Raw genomic sequence first — 19,174 nt, forward strand, 5'->3', positions numbered from 1 at the left:
GAAAGAAAGAAAAAAAAAGAACAGTGAAAGGATGTGGTGGTGTGCCAAATGAAGAGCTGAAGCAAGCGCTAACGTGAACATGATGCTGTGGGCCCGACATTCAGATAGAACGTTAGACACGCAGAGAAGTTGCGAGCAGGAAGGTCAGGGGATTTCCTTTTGAGCAAGTTGGAGTTGCAGTCAGTAAAAGACTCATGAAGCCCAAGATTACAGAATAGTTGACACTTTTCTATGACAGAGGCTTCGATCTGCAGTGTGTATTTGTGATTATTATTGGAAAAAGCATAAAGTGGAATCATTCCAAAAGCAGTTTTATGTCATTTCTAAATACAGAAACACTGACTAGACTAATAACTAGGGCTGGGTATCAGGGGGGAAAGAATTACGATACCAGTTCCCTTTAAAAGAAACCAATACAGTACAATACAATTCTGGGTTATTTCGGTCGATACCTTACTCGATACCCAACCCTACTGTAAATTGTGTTATCATTCACCGTAGGGAGGCCAGAGGTCATGATCGCAGTTGAGATTAAGCTCAAACAAGAGCTCTTAAGAGTTTTTCTAACCGCCAGAATCTAAAATTGTATTTTATGGGTCTCTTATTGGCCATTTATGGCCTCCAGATTAAAGGAGCTTTCTTTAATCAAAACATAAATTACCCATGAGAATGTCTTCCTCTAAAGTGTCTTCACTGCCTGCGCTAGGAAAAGATATAATAACACAAGATGATTCCCACTAGTGCTGATTGTTTCCATGGGGATATGAATCAGCCCTGTGTCACTATAAAATATAATCAGATTAAATTAAAGGGGAAGCTATTACAGGAGCAAACTCTAATAAGTCACGGCAAAACAAATCAAAGAGAGTAAACGCACAGAACACGTGTGAAAACTGCAGCACGAGGACATCCACGGAAAAAATGCAAGTATGTAAAACAAAGTATTATGAGGGTTTACATCAAGTGAACAAATGTTTCTACATCTGTGAACAAGTGGCCATAACTACTATTATTATTGTTGAATACTGTACCTTAATAAATGCTTTCAAATGTCCTTACATCTGTCTATTATACTGTGCTAAAAAGTGTTAAATATGTGTACATTGCTTATAAATGCTAGATAGGAGGATTTCTAAGAAGCTACAACTATTTTTGCAATGTGCTTCACAGAGCATCGCACAAACTAACCATGCACTCCCAACTTCTTCCGCTCCCTAAAGTAAAAAAACAAAAACACTACGCCTTCACAAGAACTTGAAATGTATGCACCACCCACACTCACAGACTCAAACAGCACACTGAGCCCTGCACACGTACGTTCTCCAGAGGGAAGAAGCTGAAAGTTTAAATCAGAGTGTTGGTTCACTGTGGCGCGATGCTCTAGGTGAAGAAGCTTAAAGAGACACTTCCTGGTTTCAGGTAGTGCTGGGCCGGGTATCAACTAAAAATATATACCATATGTATGCCAGTATGACACCTGATTGTAACAAATGTGTATTTTACTTTGCGAAATCAACACATTCGTCTACAGAACTTTTCTTAAAATTTAAACAAAATAAGACGGATGCATAATTATAATTAAGTCGTAACACACTGCAGCTGTACATAAAATACTGTTGTTGTTTTTTAAAGAAAGAATTATTCAACAAATAAGTTCAGCACACTAAGTATAAAAAGTATAATATATTTAACATTAAATGCCATCTTTTGGGACTTGGCAGCGTTTGATGTTTCAGGTGCTACTGACACATTTCTGAGGATATGACTCTTCAGGGTGTGGTCGGGAATGTGCGTGTATGTGAATGTATGTTAAAACCATGACTCAGTATCTGTGACCTTGATGCCAGCCTCAATGGAGTTCCTGCAGTATGTTTCTTTCTCTAACACACGCACAACAAAAATGTCTCCCACACACACACACACACTTGCACGGCTGAAGTGACCCAGGGGGAGTGTGGCCGGCAGAATGTGGACTATGTTGGTAAAAATAGCTCTAACCATCACTAAAATACTTCCAGGCTTTAACTAGGCCCGGGCATTACTCCTTTAGGAAACTGAGGGACGACACAGAGAGAGAGAGAAAGACACATAACAGAGATTTAGGAGTCTTCCAGGAAAGCCTCGTATTTTGGCAGCATCTCCGACTTCAAATTTGTATGTTTTACTTAGAGCAGGAAAGAACCTTTTCTGTAAACAGATCGCTTGCAGCTACATCCCAAAATTAGGACCTCTGAAAAATTCTTTCCCATCAAACCGGCTGGTACAGAAGACAAATTAAGCCCACCAAGAGCACGATGACTTTCCTGCAGTAAGAGAGCATAACAAAGTATGTTTGTTGGCTCTGCTATAACCGAGCTTTACAATTGTGAGAATGAAAATACATGAATGACATTGTTAAGCACAGAGCGAATGATTCACACGCACAGACTGGACATTTTTAGACAATGCTTCCAGCAACAGGTAATTAAGAGAAACAGTCTCCTGGCAACAAGATGTCCCCTGTGACATTAAAGCAACAGTACTGAAGCAACTCTCTGAGCATCTATCCGGGTAGTCTAAAAGGTTATTGCATTAACAGCATTCTGTGGATAACTCATAAGAAGAGGGGAAAGGGGGGGGGGGGGGGGACTGAAGATGAACTGGCTGAGGGAAAGTGGAGCACAACCCCTGCTGGGCACATACAAGCAAAATGTAAAACGAGAGGAGAGGGGGGCAGGGAGAAGAAGAGAAGCAAGAGGAGAGGATAAGAAAGGAATGAGGAAAGGGATAAATGTGGGAAAAGTCCCAAAGAAAGAGCGCGTGTGTTTATGCATATGACAGATACCAACCATATGCCTGCAAGTGTAAAAGAAAGCGTGTATTTGTTCTCAAAGGAGGGGGGAGACGAAAGATATAGCAGTTCTACTTCAACTAGCCGAGGGTCGCGGTACATGCAACACCACGTAGTGTTGCAGAGTATTGTTAAGAGTTGAAAAATCTGTCTATAAATACATAAAGCTCCTCCTCAGGCCACAGCCGTTGTTAACAGCCAAACAGAAGTTAACTTCAGTAAAAGTGGAGGCCGGGTGTGGGCTGACGGGGAAACAATGTGTCAAAAAAGCTCTGGTGAAAGCAACGCCTGCTGCTTCTGTTTGGTCAGTTTAATATGTTTTTGTAATGTGCACTCCACAAAAGCTGTTGTGGTTTTTTTTTTTTGTTTTGTTTGTTGCGTTCCTCCTACAAAACACAACACCCACTGTGTGTTCAGTGACGGGCCACCTCACACCTACTGCTCACTTCTGTGTGAGCCTGTTCATTCATCTGTGTGGAGGATGAGCGCGGGATTAGTTTATTCTTCCAACACATCCATTTCTCAAGTGTTTTGTGACGTTGTAAGAGCTTTAACCGTCCGAGCATAAACACATGTCTTACCTGCGTATGCGGGGAGGTTTTGGAGGTGGTGTGTCCCATCTCTCATCATCTGACTGGTGGCTTGCTTTCTCTGGACTGCTTTCATCCTGGAAAATGTACACACACACACACACTTTTGAGTTTCATGTGCAAGACACGTATACACAGTGTCTGCATTACATAACACTGTTTATGTTTGTACTGTGAAATGTCAGCCTGTGAAATGTCTTTAATAATTCATTCATTAATAATTAATTATGTGTCATTATCTTTTTTTCCAGCTCAGCATTCTCTGAAGTAATGAAAAGTATAAAACTAAAATGATACACCAATTTATATTGACTTTGTTTCGGTTCATGGACCTGAAAGTAGCGAGCGCGAGGCAAATTGCTCGATCAGATTATTCAAATTCTCACACAGGCTTGTGGCTCCCGAATACATTGTTGCTCAGGTCACATTAGTACGTTTTACTCCCATAGTTTTAAAGGAAAATTCTGCGTTCACTTGTCATTTAAAGGAACTTTGAAGCCTCCTACTCAGCCTTGAAAACACCTCCCCTTGAGCTTTGATTCTGAGACGAACAGAGCTGCAGAGAGCTCACTGGTAATTACAGTCTTCCAAATGTGATATTAGTTAATGCATGTATTACAGGGTGAGCGATGCAGACCAATTTAGTCTCGTAAGCTTTCATTCACATAGATAATTGTCAAATCCTCTATAAGACATCACATCATTTATTAGTTTTGCTTTATTTTGAAATGGCTCATTGCAACCGCAGTTTTTATTGTTGTTGAAATGTAAAGCACTTCTTTCTCTAACTTCTCCCTACTAACTCTATTCTCTCCTAGATGTTTCTGGAGCAGAGGCAGGAAGTTGCAACAGAATTGTTTGTTTCCTCTCGTCTCCCTCCTCCCTCGCCTCTCCTCTCCCCTCTCTATATAGGGGCTCCAGGCTACCGCAGTAGAGAAAGCGCTCTAGAACTCTAACTCTCCCCTTCTCTCTCATCCTCTCTCTCCTCGAATCTCCTCTATCTCCCTCCTCTCTCTCTCCTCTCTCTCCTCCCTCTCCTCTCTCTCCCTCTCTCTCTCCCCTCTCTCTCCCCCCCCCCCCCCCCCGTGACTCATGAATCTTGAATCTCTTCTGGCTGATAATGAGAAGAGGAAGGGACAACTTCAGGCGTTCAGGACAGAGTGGCAAATCCGACCACTTCAGCCTGTACGAGTCTGCTGAGGAACTAACTTGAACACATTCCGTGTACATAAGGAAAAGACGCTATGTCCATGTGTGTTGTGATGAATCAATTTTGTAGGAATACTTCCTGCTAACAATGGCGCCTTGCGTGAAGGCAGAAAAGCGTGGGTGGGATGTGTGTATGTGTAGGCTTATTGTTCGCACTGCCATTGAGAGCACCTATGTGGGTGTTTTAGTCACTAACAATGGCTGACTGGACATGAGTCAATGTGTGTATGGACTGAGTCAGTACAGCACACTGATCATTTCTGTGTGTGTGTGTGTGTGTGTGTGTGTGTGTGTGTGTGTGTGTTCTTGTGCTTTGTAAGATAATGACATGGTTATAATGAGTAGCAACAAACGTGTACTGGAGTTGTTGTCTTCCTCCATACACACGCCTTCTCTTAGCAAATGATTAATAGCACAAACTTTAAACCAATGAGTAAAAGTTTAGATTCAGTTCAGTGGACTAGCTTCCACCTAGTTTAGAAACACTGAAAGATTTTAGGTACAGAGTTCGTAAAGCTTCTAAAGAGTAACAATAAAGCCCTTTCAAGGTACCTAAACCAAAAAGCCTTTATCATCACATGTAAATTGTTACTATAAATGCTATTATTGTTATTGTTATTGTAGCGCCTTGAGATTACTTTTAGCTATGAAAGGCGCTTTACAAATACAATTTATTATTATTGCAAAAGAAATAAAGGTTACAGAATTAATTTATACTTATATATTTATATAATACTGACACTTTTCTTTTTGAAATTAATTAATTTTTTTAAATGTAATCCTTAATGGTTAAAAAACTGTTTACATGTTTGCATATAGCAGCAAGTACAGCAATATCTGTATCTGTTCAAGCAATACAAAGAATCAAATGAACAATTTTAGCGTAATGGGTCTGCCCCTCTTCTGGAGTGAGACACCAGGAAACAAAATAAATAAAAAATGTGCCCACGGGATTGTTTCATTTCAAATATTAAAAGATTTCTACTTTACATGCGTGATTGTGTTGAAAATCAGGCATCTTTCAACGAGAATATTCCAATTCAAACATATTCCAAGCATTGAAAACATAGCAATTAAAATAAAGCATTCTCCAAACTTTCAAGACTTTGTAGGAACCCGGTAAGTGACTCTTTAGAAAGTGCGTCTGCAGAGTCCATTCTTATGTAAACATGGCTGCGTGCGTCTCTGTGACCGTCTCTTGGAAGGGTCTCCCTTTGCCAATGGATGCGTGTCTATTCTCAGACTCAAAGTGCATTATGGGAGAGGGGTGATGTCATCAGAGCTTCCTAAACAGGAAGTCGACTCTAGGATTGCTGCCAGTTCTCTCTCTCTCTGTCTCTAGGTCTGTCAATCTTACATACCATCTGATTGTTTCTGTCCTCTAGCTTTCTGTCTTTTGTCTTTACATATCACATAACATTGTTGGGAAGTAGCAGCAGTACCAGTGAAACTGCACCGCAGTAGGATAGAGGAGGTATTTCTGCAATCATGTAACCTTCCAGTAGTCATTTCTTTTTGTCAGAAAGTAGTGGGGAATCACAACCAAGCAGCTTAAATACAATGAAGAGTGGCTTGTAGCTTCATTAGCTTCCCCAAGTCTGCTACATAATGATGTGGGGTGATAGATGGGAGCTGTGGATCAGTGATCACCTACAGATTCATTTGTTCCTCCGTCTGTCATATGTAATGTCCCAACACTAGAATTTAAAAAAACGTAATCATTACAGCACAGCACTGAAAGTTAAGATAAGCCACAGAGGACGAATGTTTTACTGGTTCTTTATTTTTCTTAATATGTTACTTTAGTCATAGGAGTAAGTGCAATCGAGTGTGTTTTGGGGCAATGATGGATAGTGTTAAGTAAATTAGAAATAGGGCAGTAGTGACTGACGGAGGAAACTTCTTTTCTAGCTTTTATTTCTGTCTGTGTAAAGAGCAAAGTTTTCTGAAGGCCTCTTTTCCCTCTCGTACTCCTCTCTCCTTCCCCTGTGACTAATTATTTGTGTTTCTTTCCCACTGAGAGTGTTACTCAGCGACATCCTGTCTTTCTTTAACACCAGACAGCATGCACAATATGTGTGTGTCATACCATGCCATCGTGTATCTGCGTGTTGGCGAGGCCCTCCAGTAGCTGCAGTTGTTTCTCAAAGAGCTGGGCGATCGCTCTATGAACTAACTCGTACTGCTCCTAGAGAGACAAAGACAGAGAGAGAGAGACACAGATAGACAGACAGACAGAGAGACAGAGAGACAGACAGACAGACAGACGAGGATGAAGTGAGGGAAAAGAGAGGAAAAAAACAAAGTACGAGTTTCAGAAAATCAATATAAAAGCAATAACATTTTCTTTTTTTTCATGTCTATAATCAAAAACATCCATTTACACGGATATGGAATACAACCTGTGTGAAAGCAACAGAAGGGCCTTCACTGATGCACACTGACCTAATCTGATTACTATCCGGTAAGTCAGTAAGTGTATTGCACTGCATTTTCAAAAATTACATTACAGTTACCGGCTCCCAGCAGTCTCTATCAAAGGCAGTTCTATCATTTATCTAAGCGGGCTCATTTAGTGTGTGGGAGGGGACATCATAAATAAGGTACAAAACTGCACAGGACGCCGGGTGCTTTGTTACGTCAAACACGCTCATTATTTTTGAATGTATACTACTTAAAAGATAAAAAAATATGACAAAATGGAAAATGTCCAACTGAGAAACATCTGTTCACAGCAGCGAACATGCAGAACACACCCGTGTCAACACTGTGGCAAAACAACACGGACCGGTTATAAATAATGGTGGGAATCTGTCGACCTCAAGCTAAGATCCATTATCAACCAGGTGTGCAGCAAGTAACACAGGAATGAAGATACTTGACACAGGCTATGTAATGGAGGAGAGACAGGCTATGTGATGGAGGAGAGACAGGCTATGTGATGGAGGAGAGACAGGCTATGTGATGGAGGAGAGACAGGCTATGTGATGGAGGAGAGACAGGCTATGTAATGGAGGAGAGACAGGCTATGTGATGGAGGAGAGACAGGCTATGTAATGGAGGAGAGACAGGCTATGTAATGGAGGACAGACAGGCTATGTGAGAGACAGGCTATGTGATGGAGGAGAGACAGGCTATGTAATGGAGGAGAGACAGGCTATGTGAGAGACAGGCTATGTGATGGAGGAGAGACAGGCTATGTGATGGAGGAGAGACAGGCTATGTGATGGAGGAGAGACAGGCTATGTGAGAGACAGGCTATGTGATGGAGGAGAGACAGGCTATGTAATGGAGGAGAGACAGGCTATGTGAGAGACAGGCTATGTGATGGAGGAGAGACAGGCTATGTGATGGAGGAGAGACAGGCTATGTGATGGAGGAGAGACAGGCTATGTGATGGAGGAGAGACAGGCTATGTAATGGAGGACAGACAGGCTATGTGATGGAGGAGAGACAGGCTATGTGATGGAGGAGAGACAGGCTATGTGATGGAGGAGAGACAGGCTATGTAATGGAGGACAGACAGGCTATGTGATGGAGGAGAGACAGGCTATGTGATGGAGGAGAGACAGGCTATGTGATGGAGGAGAGACAGGCTATGTAATGGAGGAGAGACAGGCTATGTGATGGAGGAGAGACAGGCTATGTGATGGAGGAGAGACAGGCTATGTGATGGAGGAGAGACAGGCTATGTGATGGAGGAGAGACAGGCTATGTGATGGAGGAGAGAGGCTATGTGATGGAGGAGAGACAGGCTATGTAATGGAGGAGAGACAGGCTATGTAATGGAGGAGAGACAGGCTATGTGAGAGACAGGCTATGTGATGGAGGAGAGACAGGCTATGTGATGGAGGAAACGCTGCTTTAACTGTCACTCAGACACATTCTGAACAAGAGATGTCATTTAAAATCTTAAAGAGAGTAATAGGTTAATAACTTTAACTTTTTTTTATATACCTCAGAATACTATATTGAATTCATACTGCTCTGTGTGTAAAAGAAAAGACAAATTAAGAACAAACCTTGGTCTGAACGGCAGAGTGTCGTTGCGTCCTCATCTCTTGGATCAACCGAAAAACATTAAAATCTTCTGGTATTTTCTTTAAAAAAAAGCACACAACACAACAAAAAGGTTGATTCTTCATTTGAATCTTAACATTACATGTAGTGTGTGTATTTGTACAGGTATGTTTTAGGTATGAGTGTGTTCACATACCCCAGCTTTGAGGAGGTTCCATGTGTAGTCGATAGCACAGATAGCACCCGTCCTCCCACAGCCTGCACTGTACAATCACAGTCATAGAGATAAGATTCAGAAGAATGTGTGTGTAAACAAACAGACAGCTTCATCCTTCTCATCCCAAACATAAATCCACTTAAAAACACACTCCTCACAGATAAACTGTGGATTTCTATAGTGTATGTACAAACGCATTTATGAATGTTTGTATGTAACAACACCTCGCCCAGACAGGATGGAGACAGGAGCTGAAGATTATGTGACATCATGTCCGACACATAAAATCATAAAACTTTATCTCATGCTGTCAGAGAACCTCTGCTCCTCTAACAAGCACAGTTCCTGCGCACACATACAGTACAGCGCACATCAACCCACACACGGCATCTTTACAGACGCAGCTTTAAGTCCCGCTGTGTAACAGAGGAACCAGGAAATGTCCTCAGGCTGCTCATTATAGCTGATTACACACACATGGAGACTGTGTGTGCGTGTGTGTACCCATGCACGTGTGCAGCATTCATCTATAGCCTCATGAATCAGTGTTTTCATTCTTGTTGACTACTTACTTATGCTGTTTATTGGTGGAAATGGCCAGTCATCTTTGACACCGCTTTGTCATGAATATAATAATTGCCTGGGCTAATAACACTACAGCAATCTATTCACTATTATTATCACTGTGATAGATTCTCAACAAGATTAGTCCAGTGAAACAGTGAAATGTTAAATCGTCGAACACATCAGCTGAATATTAAACTTATAACGCAGCTTTTGCCAGGAGTGGATGTGCATTTGTACGCCGTGTCTAGTCTCTTCTGCAACATCTCTCTGCGGTGTTGAAACACACACAAACCAATGGCCACCTGTTGCACATTCTTCCTGCCTCCTCACAGAAGACCACTGGCAATCTCATGAATCATTCAATTCGAGAGCACTGGTAAGAAAAAAGTACGGTTCAAGAATCTTAAACTAGAACGAGCCATGGCAGTGTGAGGTTTCATTTTAAGCATGTACTGTATAATGTATCCAACACTAATCTTGTCATCTTTTTTAAATGTTGCCTTAGTTACAGTACGTGCATACATGGGTGGATTTGAGTCTGTGCACAGTACGTCTATACTGTTCCTACCTGCAGTGCACACATATAGGGACGTCATCATTCTCTTGGTACTCTCTCATTAGTGCGATCATATCCAGTATGGAGTCAAATGATGAGGGGACGTCGTGATCCGGCCAGTTCATATAATGGAACTGTGTTAGCCTCCGAGTTTCCTGCAGGGAGACATACGGAGAAATATTGTTGAAAGCTTTATAGGAGTGCCGATGGGAGGTCGGCGAATTGAAACATCGGGCCAAGAGGAGAACGTGAATGTGTGGGCGACATTTTAATATCAGCGTTCATCAACTTTCAGTGGAGTCGTACAGTGATGATATGAACATATTTGAACCATTGTTTTACATGGTGTTTTTTACTGTGGGGACGGGCAGTGGCAAAACAAGTTTGGTTTAAACACTTATCAATAAAATAAAGTCTAAAGAAAAAAAGTGCGAGAACATACATTTTCATTCTCCACCGTCAAAGTCCTGATAAAGTAGTCCGTCCTGGCCTGCTCTGACTCCTAGAAAAAGCAGAGACGGGGAGAACATTTACACAATCCTTGACTAAAACGGTCATTAGAACAAAATGTGAGAAAAGCAGGAGTCCAGAACAACAGACCCCCCCTCCCCCCCTCCTCCTTACACACTCATTACACACACAGCTGTGATATTAGAGATTTGTCTACTTACACAGGAGATTCTGAAAGGGCCAAAACTCATGGGCTCCTCCCCGAACGGCGGAAAATACCGCTCACACTTTTTCTAACCAGAGAAGAAGAAAACAGGAGTCAGCTTTGGCTGAGAGCAACATACCAGACAAATTCCGCAGCTTCCTGTGCACGCACACTTTCGGGCTCGAAATAAACAATTAACGTGACATGTGGAACATCGACAATGACATTTACAGGAAATCCAAGGACGAAATACATCTTATTAGTTCAGTGAACGTGTTGGGCTTTGGTAACCGCCTCTAGCGACCTCTCAGTCTCTCTTTTTTCACAAAGACAAATGTACAAGCACATCATCACCCAGGCTCGATACTCAAACTAAAGAATCAAGGGGGAAATCAATACTTCTACTTTATGTTTTGTAGCTTTTCTAAGAGACAAACATACTGTAACCTTGGTGGAGATAATAAAACACAGATGTGTGTGTGCAGACACTTGAATGCATTCACTGACACGAGCACACAAAGGGATTCAATATCACGGCCTTACCCTTCCCATCTCAAACTCTCGACATGCCATCACAATAACCTGCAGAGAAAGAAAAAGGAATGATTACAATCTATATTTACACTCGCAGCTAAATCTTACATTTCCAAAAATGTTCCTTCCTTCCTATACGGTATGTTCCATTTATGTAATGCTGTAGTTGCCTAAATTAAGTGCTGTACCCTGCAGAATATCAAAATACTTCATCGAGTGGCTCAACCCTTTCTATATTTTACATTCCTACAGGAGTAGAGCCGACTTCAGATCATTTCTAATCATACGTTTCACTCTGACGTCTGTATCTCGCATCGTTTTCTTTGATCCTGCAGTAATTATCACAGCTGCAACCTCCCGCCTTTCAGAATGCAAGTTGAACCTAATCACGGCTCCCTGCCTTTCTGTCCATCTGGTTCAACCATAAGAACTCCCCCATCTGTCTTGGTATTAAATATTAATGTCAATTACTTTAATTATAACAGCCACTCTGGTAACAAAAGAATGCACTAAGAAGCAGCTTTCTGTTCCTATTCAAATGGACACAGAGAGGCTCTGCCATCTCAACAACCTCCTGCTCTATCAATCCTTCTCTCTTGCTTTTCCACCGAGCCGTACTCACAGCTACGTTGTACTCCCAGTTCATCCTCCAGAAGTCGATGACAGTGTTCTGCAGTGGGCCCTGAGTTGCAATATACGCCTCGGGGCCATCCATACCCTGAAGGGAGCGATGGGGAGAGAGAAAGCAAGATCACAAATCCTACCCCCTTTTAAAAATAAATATTCTATAAAAAAAGGCACTTCATCTCACACAATGGATGTGCCTGTGATTCATATAGCACTTAATGCTACGTACTTCTTCCTAACACTGTAATCAAAGTGTCAAACAACAAAGAAAAGGAATTTCAGCTGCATTTTTACCTTGATGAAGTTAGCATTGACGTAATCAGAGTCCTGATTGGTCGTTTTTAACATCAGCTTCACCCTAGTGTGATCAACTGGGGAGGGAAAAAAGAGAGGGAAGTATTTACTTTGATGCATTTGAAATGTTTTCTACTTACAGAAACAGATGATGAAAGAAAAAAAAACAAGACGAATAGAAAGAGAAAAGAGGATGGCAAAACAGAAAAATGGAAAGAATGGGAGACAGGGGGAGGTTAATGGACACACAAGAACATCCTCATTCCTGTGTGTGTGTGTGTGTGTGTGTGTGTGTGTGTGTGTGTGTGTGTGTGTGCGCACATCTGTTACGGATGAACCGGTTCTTCCTACGCCTTAGCAGCTCATTCACTAAAAGCCTTAATGAATGGGTGGATGGACGGAGGAGAAAAAGAGGATGTAGGTATAAAAAAAATAAAGTAGGACAGATGTCCGGTCATGGAAGCTTCCCCTGAGGTCACTGAGTACACACAGCTCTCTGTGTGTATGTGAGACAGAGAGCGTTACATGACCCGTTACAGCATACTGTATATCTGCATTTGTTCTAAATGTATGTATATGTATATATATATATATATATATATATATATATATATATATATATATATATATTTCTACAAACATTAAAACTTTTAGATTTTTAAGAAAGGATATGGTTTCAGAGCAAAATAAAAGATAAAAAATATGATAAGATAAAACAAATCAACAAAAAAAGAGAAAGAAAGAAGAACAAGAGGGTAAAGAAAATGATGATGATCAACATCAATCTCAAATCTCTATTTACACACTGAGGATATAAATACATGATGATATCTTAATGCTGCCGTCATGCAGGACACAAGCGTTCATACGGATGATGTGGTCAGGCATGGCTGAAAATAGCACATGAATTACTTAGTCAAATTAGAGTGTTGTAGTTGAGATGAGATCAAACTTTATTTATCCCGGAGGGAAAGGGCTGTGCAGCAGGTGCAATACAAGGTGGGAAGAGTGCAAATATAAAAAAGTCTATGATAACAACGGCAAACGTACAGATCATGCTCATGATTATTAATTAGTGAGTTATTAATGGAAGCACAGGAAGGTGCCTGGGAGGGACACTTCAAGCGGGAAGCTACAAACAGTTACCTCGTTTTTTAAATGTGCTTCAGTTTAGTGTGTGGACAGACCGTATTAGTGCGAGTTCTAGTGAGCAATATATTCTCCCATTTGTTGGTGTACCGATACTTACATGGCAGTATATCTTTATATCGGTTCTTCTTGACATTTTCCTCCTTCTCTCCTACGTTGGTGGGGTAGATCTTCTCCGTGCGGTATTTAGTCGATAACCGCCGTAACCGCTGCAATAAACAACGAGAGAAAAGAATAGATTTAGTACATAGAAAGAAACATCTTCCTTTCCTTCTCTCTGCTCCACTTGGATTGTATGTGATTTGTTTGTAAGTTAGAAAAAAAATGTAGGCACAGCAACGTGGGTTACACTTTCACTTCTTTCGAAAGCACACAGGAAAAGGGAAGAATGGTAACAGAGCGACCTGTGTGACAAATCAGACACAAGTCACTCTTTATCTGAGCATCACACCTGGAAATACAGAGAACGCTTCTAGAGAGCCGTTATAAAAGTGTTAGACATCAAACGTAAAGCTGTGGTGTCTCTACACCCAGTTAATCAATTCATTTTCAATTCAGCTTTTTTATCATATATTTGCTCCGAAGCGTCCTGTCTTACACACACACATCATACCCAACCTCACACCGCTACAAATACCACCCGACCCCCACACGTACTCCTGTGCATTAAGTTAAGTGTGTCCAAATCTAATAGTCTGACGCTGATGAAGACACATTCAGTCAATGGGAAGAGAACAATTACAGCGTCTCTCGTCTGGCAGCTCAAGTAAAGTAGAAGCTCAGCTAGCCGTCCTTCAAATCACAATATCCTCTGATCTATAAGAGATTTAACTATATGTCTTCTATCAATAGATCTATCCCTGTCATACCTTTGGTTGACTTAGACCATTGTAACTTCAAATTCTATCCGTATAGCACCATTTCATACAAAAGTGCAATATACACACAGTACATAGAAATACACGGACATTCATGCAAGGCAAGAGTTTTGTGGCAATATTCGATTTACAGGATTTTGTAAGTGATTTGTCAGATATTTCATCATTTGCATCAGGCATGAAAAGACTTTACAGCAGATATAGAAAAGGACATTTTCTCTCTGCTAGTTCCTTTGTTGCATCTCAACTGAAAAGCACTATGAAACCATCACGTGTTTCTGCCATATGATTACAGAAAAGCAGTTTTAACGACCAGAAATGTACCCGTCTGACTGTGTTCTTTAAGTGTCAGAGTGAAAAGACTTTTCTTTACATAAGCTGTGTAAAATCCCAGACACCCTGCACTTCCTTCTCTGACACGTTTTGTTAAAGAATCCTTATTACTCAGTGGAAATCGCTGGTTTCCTCTCAACTCCACAAGCATCCTTTATGAGAAGAAAGAGGCTTCAGCTACAGCCACTGATCACAGCTGGAGTGCTGAAAAATGTGTTGATCATCAAATACCATCTATACTGCCAAATATTACGTCTACAACTCAAGAGCACAAGACATTGAAACTGCCGAGCGAAGGCGCTACAAACTTAAAGGGGACTTTCTGAATCTTCCAGCGAATTCCGATGTGCGGCTTTCTCGTTCACACCTTCACTGTGGCCTCCAGTGTCACAGTGAGACTTTAAAAGAAGGAACTTCAAAAGAACAGCAAGACTCTTGTACCATTAAAAAGCTCCTGCTGCTCGACTATGATAGCGTTCACTTGATATCGCTCTCAAGTGCTTTTTTTTGTGTTATTCTCTCAGTTGGTTCAATCACTTCCTTCTCTCTTTCTGACAGTGAGGAAATTAAGCGTCATTCTCACTCCCCTGCTCTCGCTCTTTCTGAGAAAATCAGCGTGGGCGTATGGGCTGCTGGAGCCTCGTGTGAAAAATGATCCCACCTCTTCTCTCTGGCACTGACTGCAGGCTTCCCTCGTGCTACTGTGACAGGGACACGCACTGTACATCCTGAGAACTCTCTAACATCAAGACTGTTCTTCCTGTGCCTGTTTCTCTTTTGTCATAACATCACTTCCGCAGTTGAGTTAAAGCTTTGGTTGTAGTACGTATTGATCTTCACTAAAAGATCATTTCCAGAATGGGTAAAGAAAACTGTATCACTCTGTATTTATGTATCACAAGCAATATGGTTATAGTGATTAACTACGGTATTGCATATAGCATATTTTCCTCATGCCGTGCACTACAGGATTTCTTTTTGCTTTTGAAAGTTGCCTTTTTAAAACAGGGCTTCAGTACTTTCATAAGCTGACAAGCGTACTGCTGTACTCCGTGAATACACTCCCGACACACACGCATAAACAGCTTAGACGAGCGGCGCAGAGGCACCTAAAGACATAATGAGTTTTTCACCTCGTCTTTATAAACCTCGACAACAAGCTGAGGGAGAGGAAAGAGAGGTACACACAGCGACTGTGGGCGGCAACACAGCTGGGCCTGTGTGTGTGTGTGTGTGTGTGTGTGTGTGTGTGTGTGTGTTCATTTGTGTCTGTGTGGTAATAGCATTAGAGCTCCTCTGGCCTCATGTGAATTACATTTCCAACAGAGGTCTGCTTCTGTGCTGGGCCAGAGCCCGGGAAGACACACACACACACACACACACACACACACACACACACAAATACACACACTTAAGATACACAATGAGCAATAGAAGACAAGCAACAGTGATTTGTGATGGTTTGCGATTCCCCCAACCCACAAAACATATTATGCGGAGACAAACATGCACACAATTGTGCCCTCCAACACTGTAATAATGATAAGTATTTTGTAGACTTGTACTTTGAAGTACAAGTCGATTCTCCCATTACAGCCTATGAATGCTGACACTGTGCAGCACCTGATCATTGCTTTGTTTTGGCCCTGAATCGCTCGTTTCAATCTATACATGATAGACTATGTCAGCTGCCATTTAGGAAAAGAGTTCCTGTTTTCACAAGCTCACAACTTGTATAATCATGAGGCCAAATTGCAAAGGATTATCCACAGAACCCCCCCCCCCCAGAAAATAACAACTTCAGTACCTTGCTCAAAGACATTACAGCCCTTCTAAATCCAGGTTTACACCTCCCTCTCTTGATTCAGAGAATCAGACCGACACACACGGTCTGCTTCTCTGACCTGGACGACTTTTATTAATACGACTTATTGTTTCTGTCTTCTGCTGGTCAATGACACAACTTTTGTACTTGAGAGGCAAAGGCAATACTGTCTATATCAGGTTTAAAAAGCCATATTGGAAAGAAGATAACATATATAGCTTATTTAACCGATTGCGGAAGAAGCATTTTGTAATGCATGTCACTTACAGCTGACACATTACCAATAGATATAGAGTATAATAGCTTAAAACTAAAAGTGTAAAAAGGATTGCTGTGTTCGGCACTTCCTTTTGTGCTTAGGCAAACAAAACCCTGTAGTTATAGTTAAGTATCGAGGCTACGCTGTCATACTATTTTCAAATTAACAAACAAGTCCAAGCAAGTTGTATGCATTGCATACTTAAAATGTGGATTGGTGTGTTTTTCCATCAACAGAGACGTCCGACTTACAGTATCATAGTACAAATGTGGATGTGACACTGAGGCGAACACTCATCGTGCTGATAAAGCTGTATTGCATTCAAATTTCAGCTTTTTTTATTTATTTGATTTAACATTACGGAGGAAAAACTTGGATGGAGACCCAGCTACTGTCTGTCTCGCCATCTTTCTCTTTACTTTCCATTGTCACACACACACACACACACACACACACACACACACACACAGTACCTTTTCTCAACAAACCAACAAGATAGGTGAGGTGTAAAGGAAAGAGAAAGAGGAAAGAAGTGGAGGAGAGGAGATATGGGTATTTTAGATAAAAGGAAGTGATTTGGAAAAAGAGGAGAAAAAGCAAAGGAGGTGAAAAGGAAGGAAAGAGGAAGCGCCAAGGCTTTCAAGAGGCTCTTGGTAACGAAGCTAATGGGTTCTTTTATTCCTCATTTCTGTCGTCCATTCACACGCTCTCTTTACACACTCTGTCGCTTCGCACTAGCTTCTGTCCTGAATGGAGGGGGGGGGGGGGGCAAACATACTTGTATCCACCAGTACTCAAGTGTACTCCTCTTGTTATTATTTCTTGCACAACAGTTAGTGGTGTATCGATTTCTCCAACGTATCAAGTGCTGGATAAACTCTGAAAGGAAACAAACAAGACTGGCAGAAAGAGACATCGTTTAAGTCATTTTTCAAGTAAAATTGGCAAATATTTGGCGGTTCTAGCTTGTCCAATATGTCCAGAGTTGGTGCTTTTCTTTCTCCTATGTGATAGTACACTGTATATCTTTCACAAAACTATAAAGACAAAGAAAGCATGAAGGATTCATGATATGCTTTTATATACCCCGATAAGTCATTGTTGCTCATATTTAAGGACGGCTGTATGTTGTGCACTCTTGCTTCCTGTATGTATGTAACAGTTATCAAAGCTGACTTTACAAAAAAAGGTCGAGCAGATTTGTACCTTTAAGACGGATCATGAGATAAAAATGTTAGTCCTATTATTTGTATTAGTATGTTACACAAAAGCATAGGTGCAAAACAGAACAGGAAGTTACTAAAACACTAGAAAACTCATCAGAAAGTTTTCTCTGTTTGACTTTTTAACCCTAACCCTAACCTCCTACGCTACACCGTTGCGGTCGTGTCTGCAAAATGTGTGATGCAGATTACCCAAGCTGAGAGACATCTGTTATTAGATAATGTTCACTTGCACTTTTGTCAAAAGTTCAACAAGTTGCACAGGTCAAATACCAACACTGACTGTATTGAAATTCAATTTGATCCGTTTTTGATGCACAACAGTACCACTCTCCAGTGCTTTAATCTCCCCTTTTGTCCTCGGAATTTAAAGTACAAATGATTAAAAATAATAGAAGATCTTCCTCACATTGCTCCCTTTCTTTCCACACTCTTTATTTCTAGCGTTCTACTCGCTTCTGTTCCTATTACTTTCTTACTTCCCATCAGTCAGAAGTAAAACTGCATAACTGAGTTGGCCAGTTTCCTGTGAACGCTTGACTTCCACTGCCACACACACAGACACACGCACATATACACACAGACAGGGCGTTGCCACCAAAAGCCCCGTGCTGACTTCACAGACCCCCTTCAGGGTGCGACTGAGTCACGTGTGCTCGCGGACACATTTCTTCACAATGACTTGGCCTAAAATGGCTCGAGGATGCCTGGGCAGTTACTGGGCACACACACACACACACACACAGACAGAGACAGAGACAGAGACAGAGACAGAGACAGAGAGAGAGAGAGAGAGAGAGAGAGAGAGAGAGACAGACAGAGATGGGGAGACAGAGAGAGAGAGAGATGGAGAGAGAATGGAAAAGAAGATTTAGAAAAAGAAAGTTAAGAAAGATAAAAAAGAGCACTAGAGAGGTAGACGTGGGTAGAGAGAGACAGAGGGAGATGTAGTTGTTAGTGGGTCTAACCTACTTTCTGTCTCCTGGCTGAATAAGTCAGCGTCGCTGTACTTCCCTGGCACACTGAATAATTCACACAAACAAACACACACATAGAGAGAATCACATTATCTTTCTTGCACTCAGCAGTGACTACTGATTGGCAGAAAATATGCTCTTCCTGCGGAAGCAATGGGGATGAAGGTGTGTGTGTGTGTGTGGTCAGGAAGTGTGGGTGTTGAGCGCTAGTGGCAGAGAGGCTGTACTGACGGTCACCTTCCGTGCAGACACAAGCACACACACTTAAGCTAAAATAGGTCACCCTTTACAAAGCTCTCAGAAGAATCAATCTCCAGCGCCGCGAGCATGCGGGGAAAAAGATGCACTGCTACAGCGCAGAGACTAAAAGGGTCTGTGTGGCTGTCTGTCCCTTTGCTTCACTCCCTCTGACAATTCAATAAGCTTGATTG

The 19,174-nt window shown here is 41.5% G+C and overlaps 1 protein-coding gene across 5 annotated transcripts in view; it reads right to left on the minus strand.

Annotated features, from left to right (window-relative positions):
• Window positions 1-19,174, minus strand: part of LOC115028233 (tyrosine-protein phosphatase non-receptor type 12) — a 39,766-nt gene that overhangs the window by 10,893 nt on the left and 9,699 nt on the right. For all 5 annotated transcript variants that reach the window (XM_029461841.1, XM_029461844.1, XM_029461846.1 and 2 more), the window contains exons 2-12: window positions 13,349-13,457; window positions 12,100-12,176; window positions 11,801-11,896; window positions 11,188-11,226; window positions 10,661-10,732; window positions 10,432-10,491; window positions 10,002-10,144; window positions 8,846-8,912; window positions 8,652-8,729; window positions 6,719-6,817; window positions 3,412-3,497 (exon numbers count right to left, since the gene is read on the minus strand). In XM_029461841.1, the coding sequence (XP_029317701.1) occupies window positions 3,412-3,497; window positions 6,719-6,817; window positions 8,652-8,729; window positions 8,846-8,912; window positions 10,002-10,144; window positions 10,432-10,491; window positions 10,661-10,732; window positions 11,188-11,226; window positions 11,801-11,896; window positions 12,100-12,176; window positions 13,349-13,457 (926 nt within the window). The remainder of the gene's footprint in view (window positions 1-3,411; window positions 3,498-6,718; window positions 6,818-8,651; window positions 8,730-8,845; window positions 8,913-10,001; window positions 10,145-10,431; window positions 10,492-10,660; window positions 10,733-11,187; window positions 11,227-11,800; window positions 11,897-12,099; window positions 12,177-13,348; window positions 13,458-19,174) is intronic.

The sequence above is a fragment of the Cottoperca gobio genome, chromosome 23 (assembly GCF_900634415.1).
Source record: "Cottoperca gobio chromosome 23, fCotGob3.1, whole genome shotgun sequence".
In the NCBI taxonomy this organism is placed as follows: Eukaryota; Metazoa; Chordata; class Actinopteri; order Perciformes; family Bovichtidae; genus Cottoperca; species Cottoperca gobio.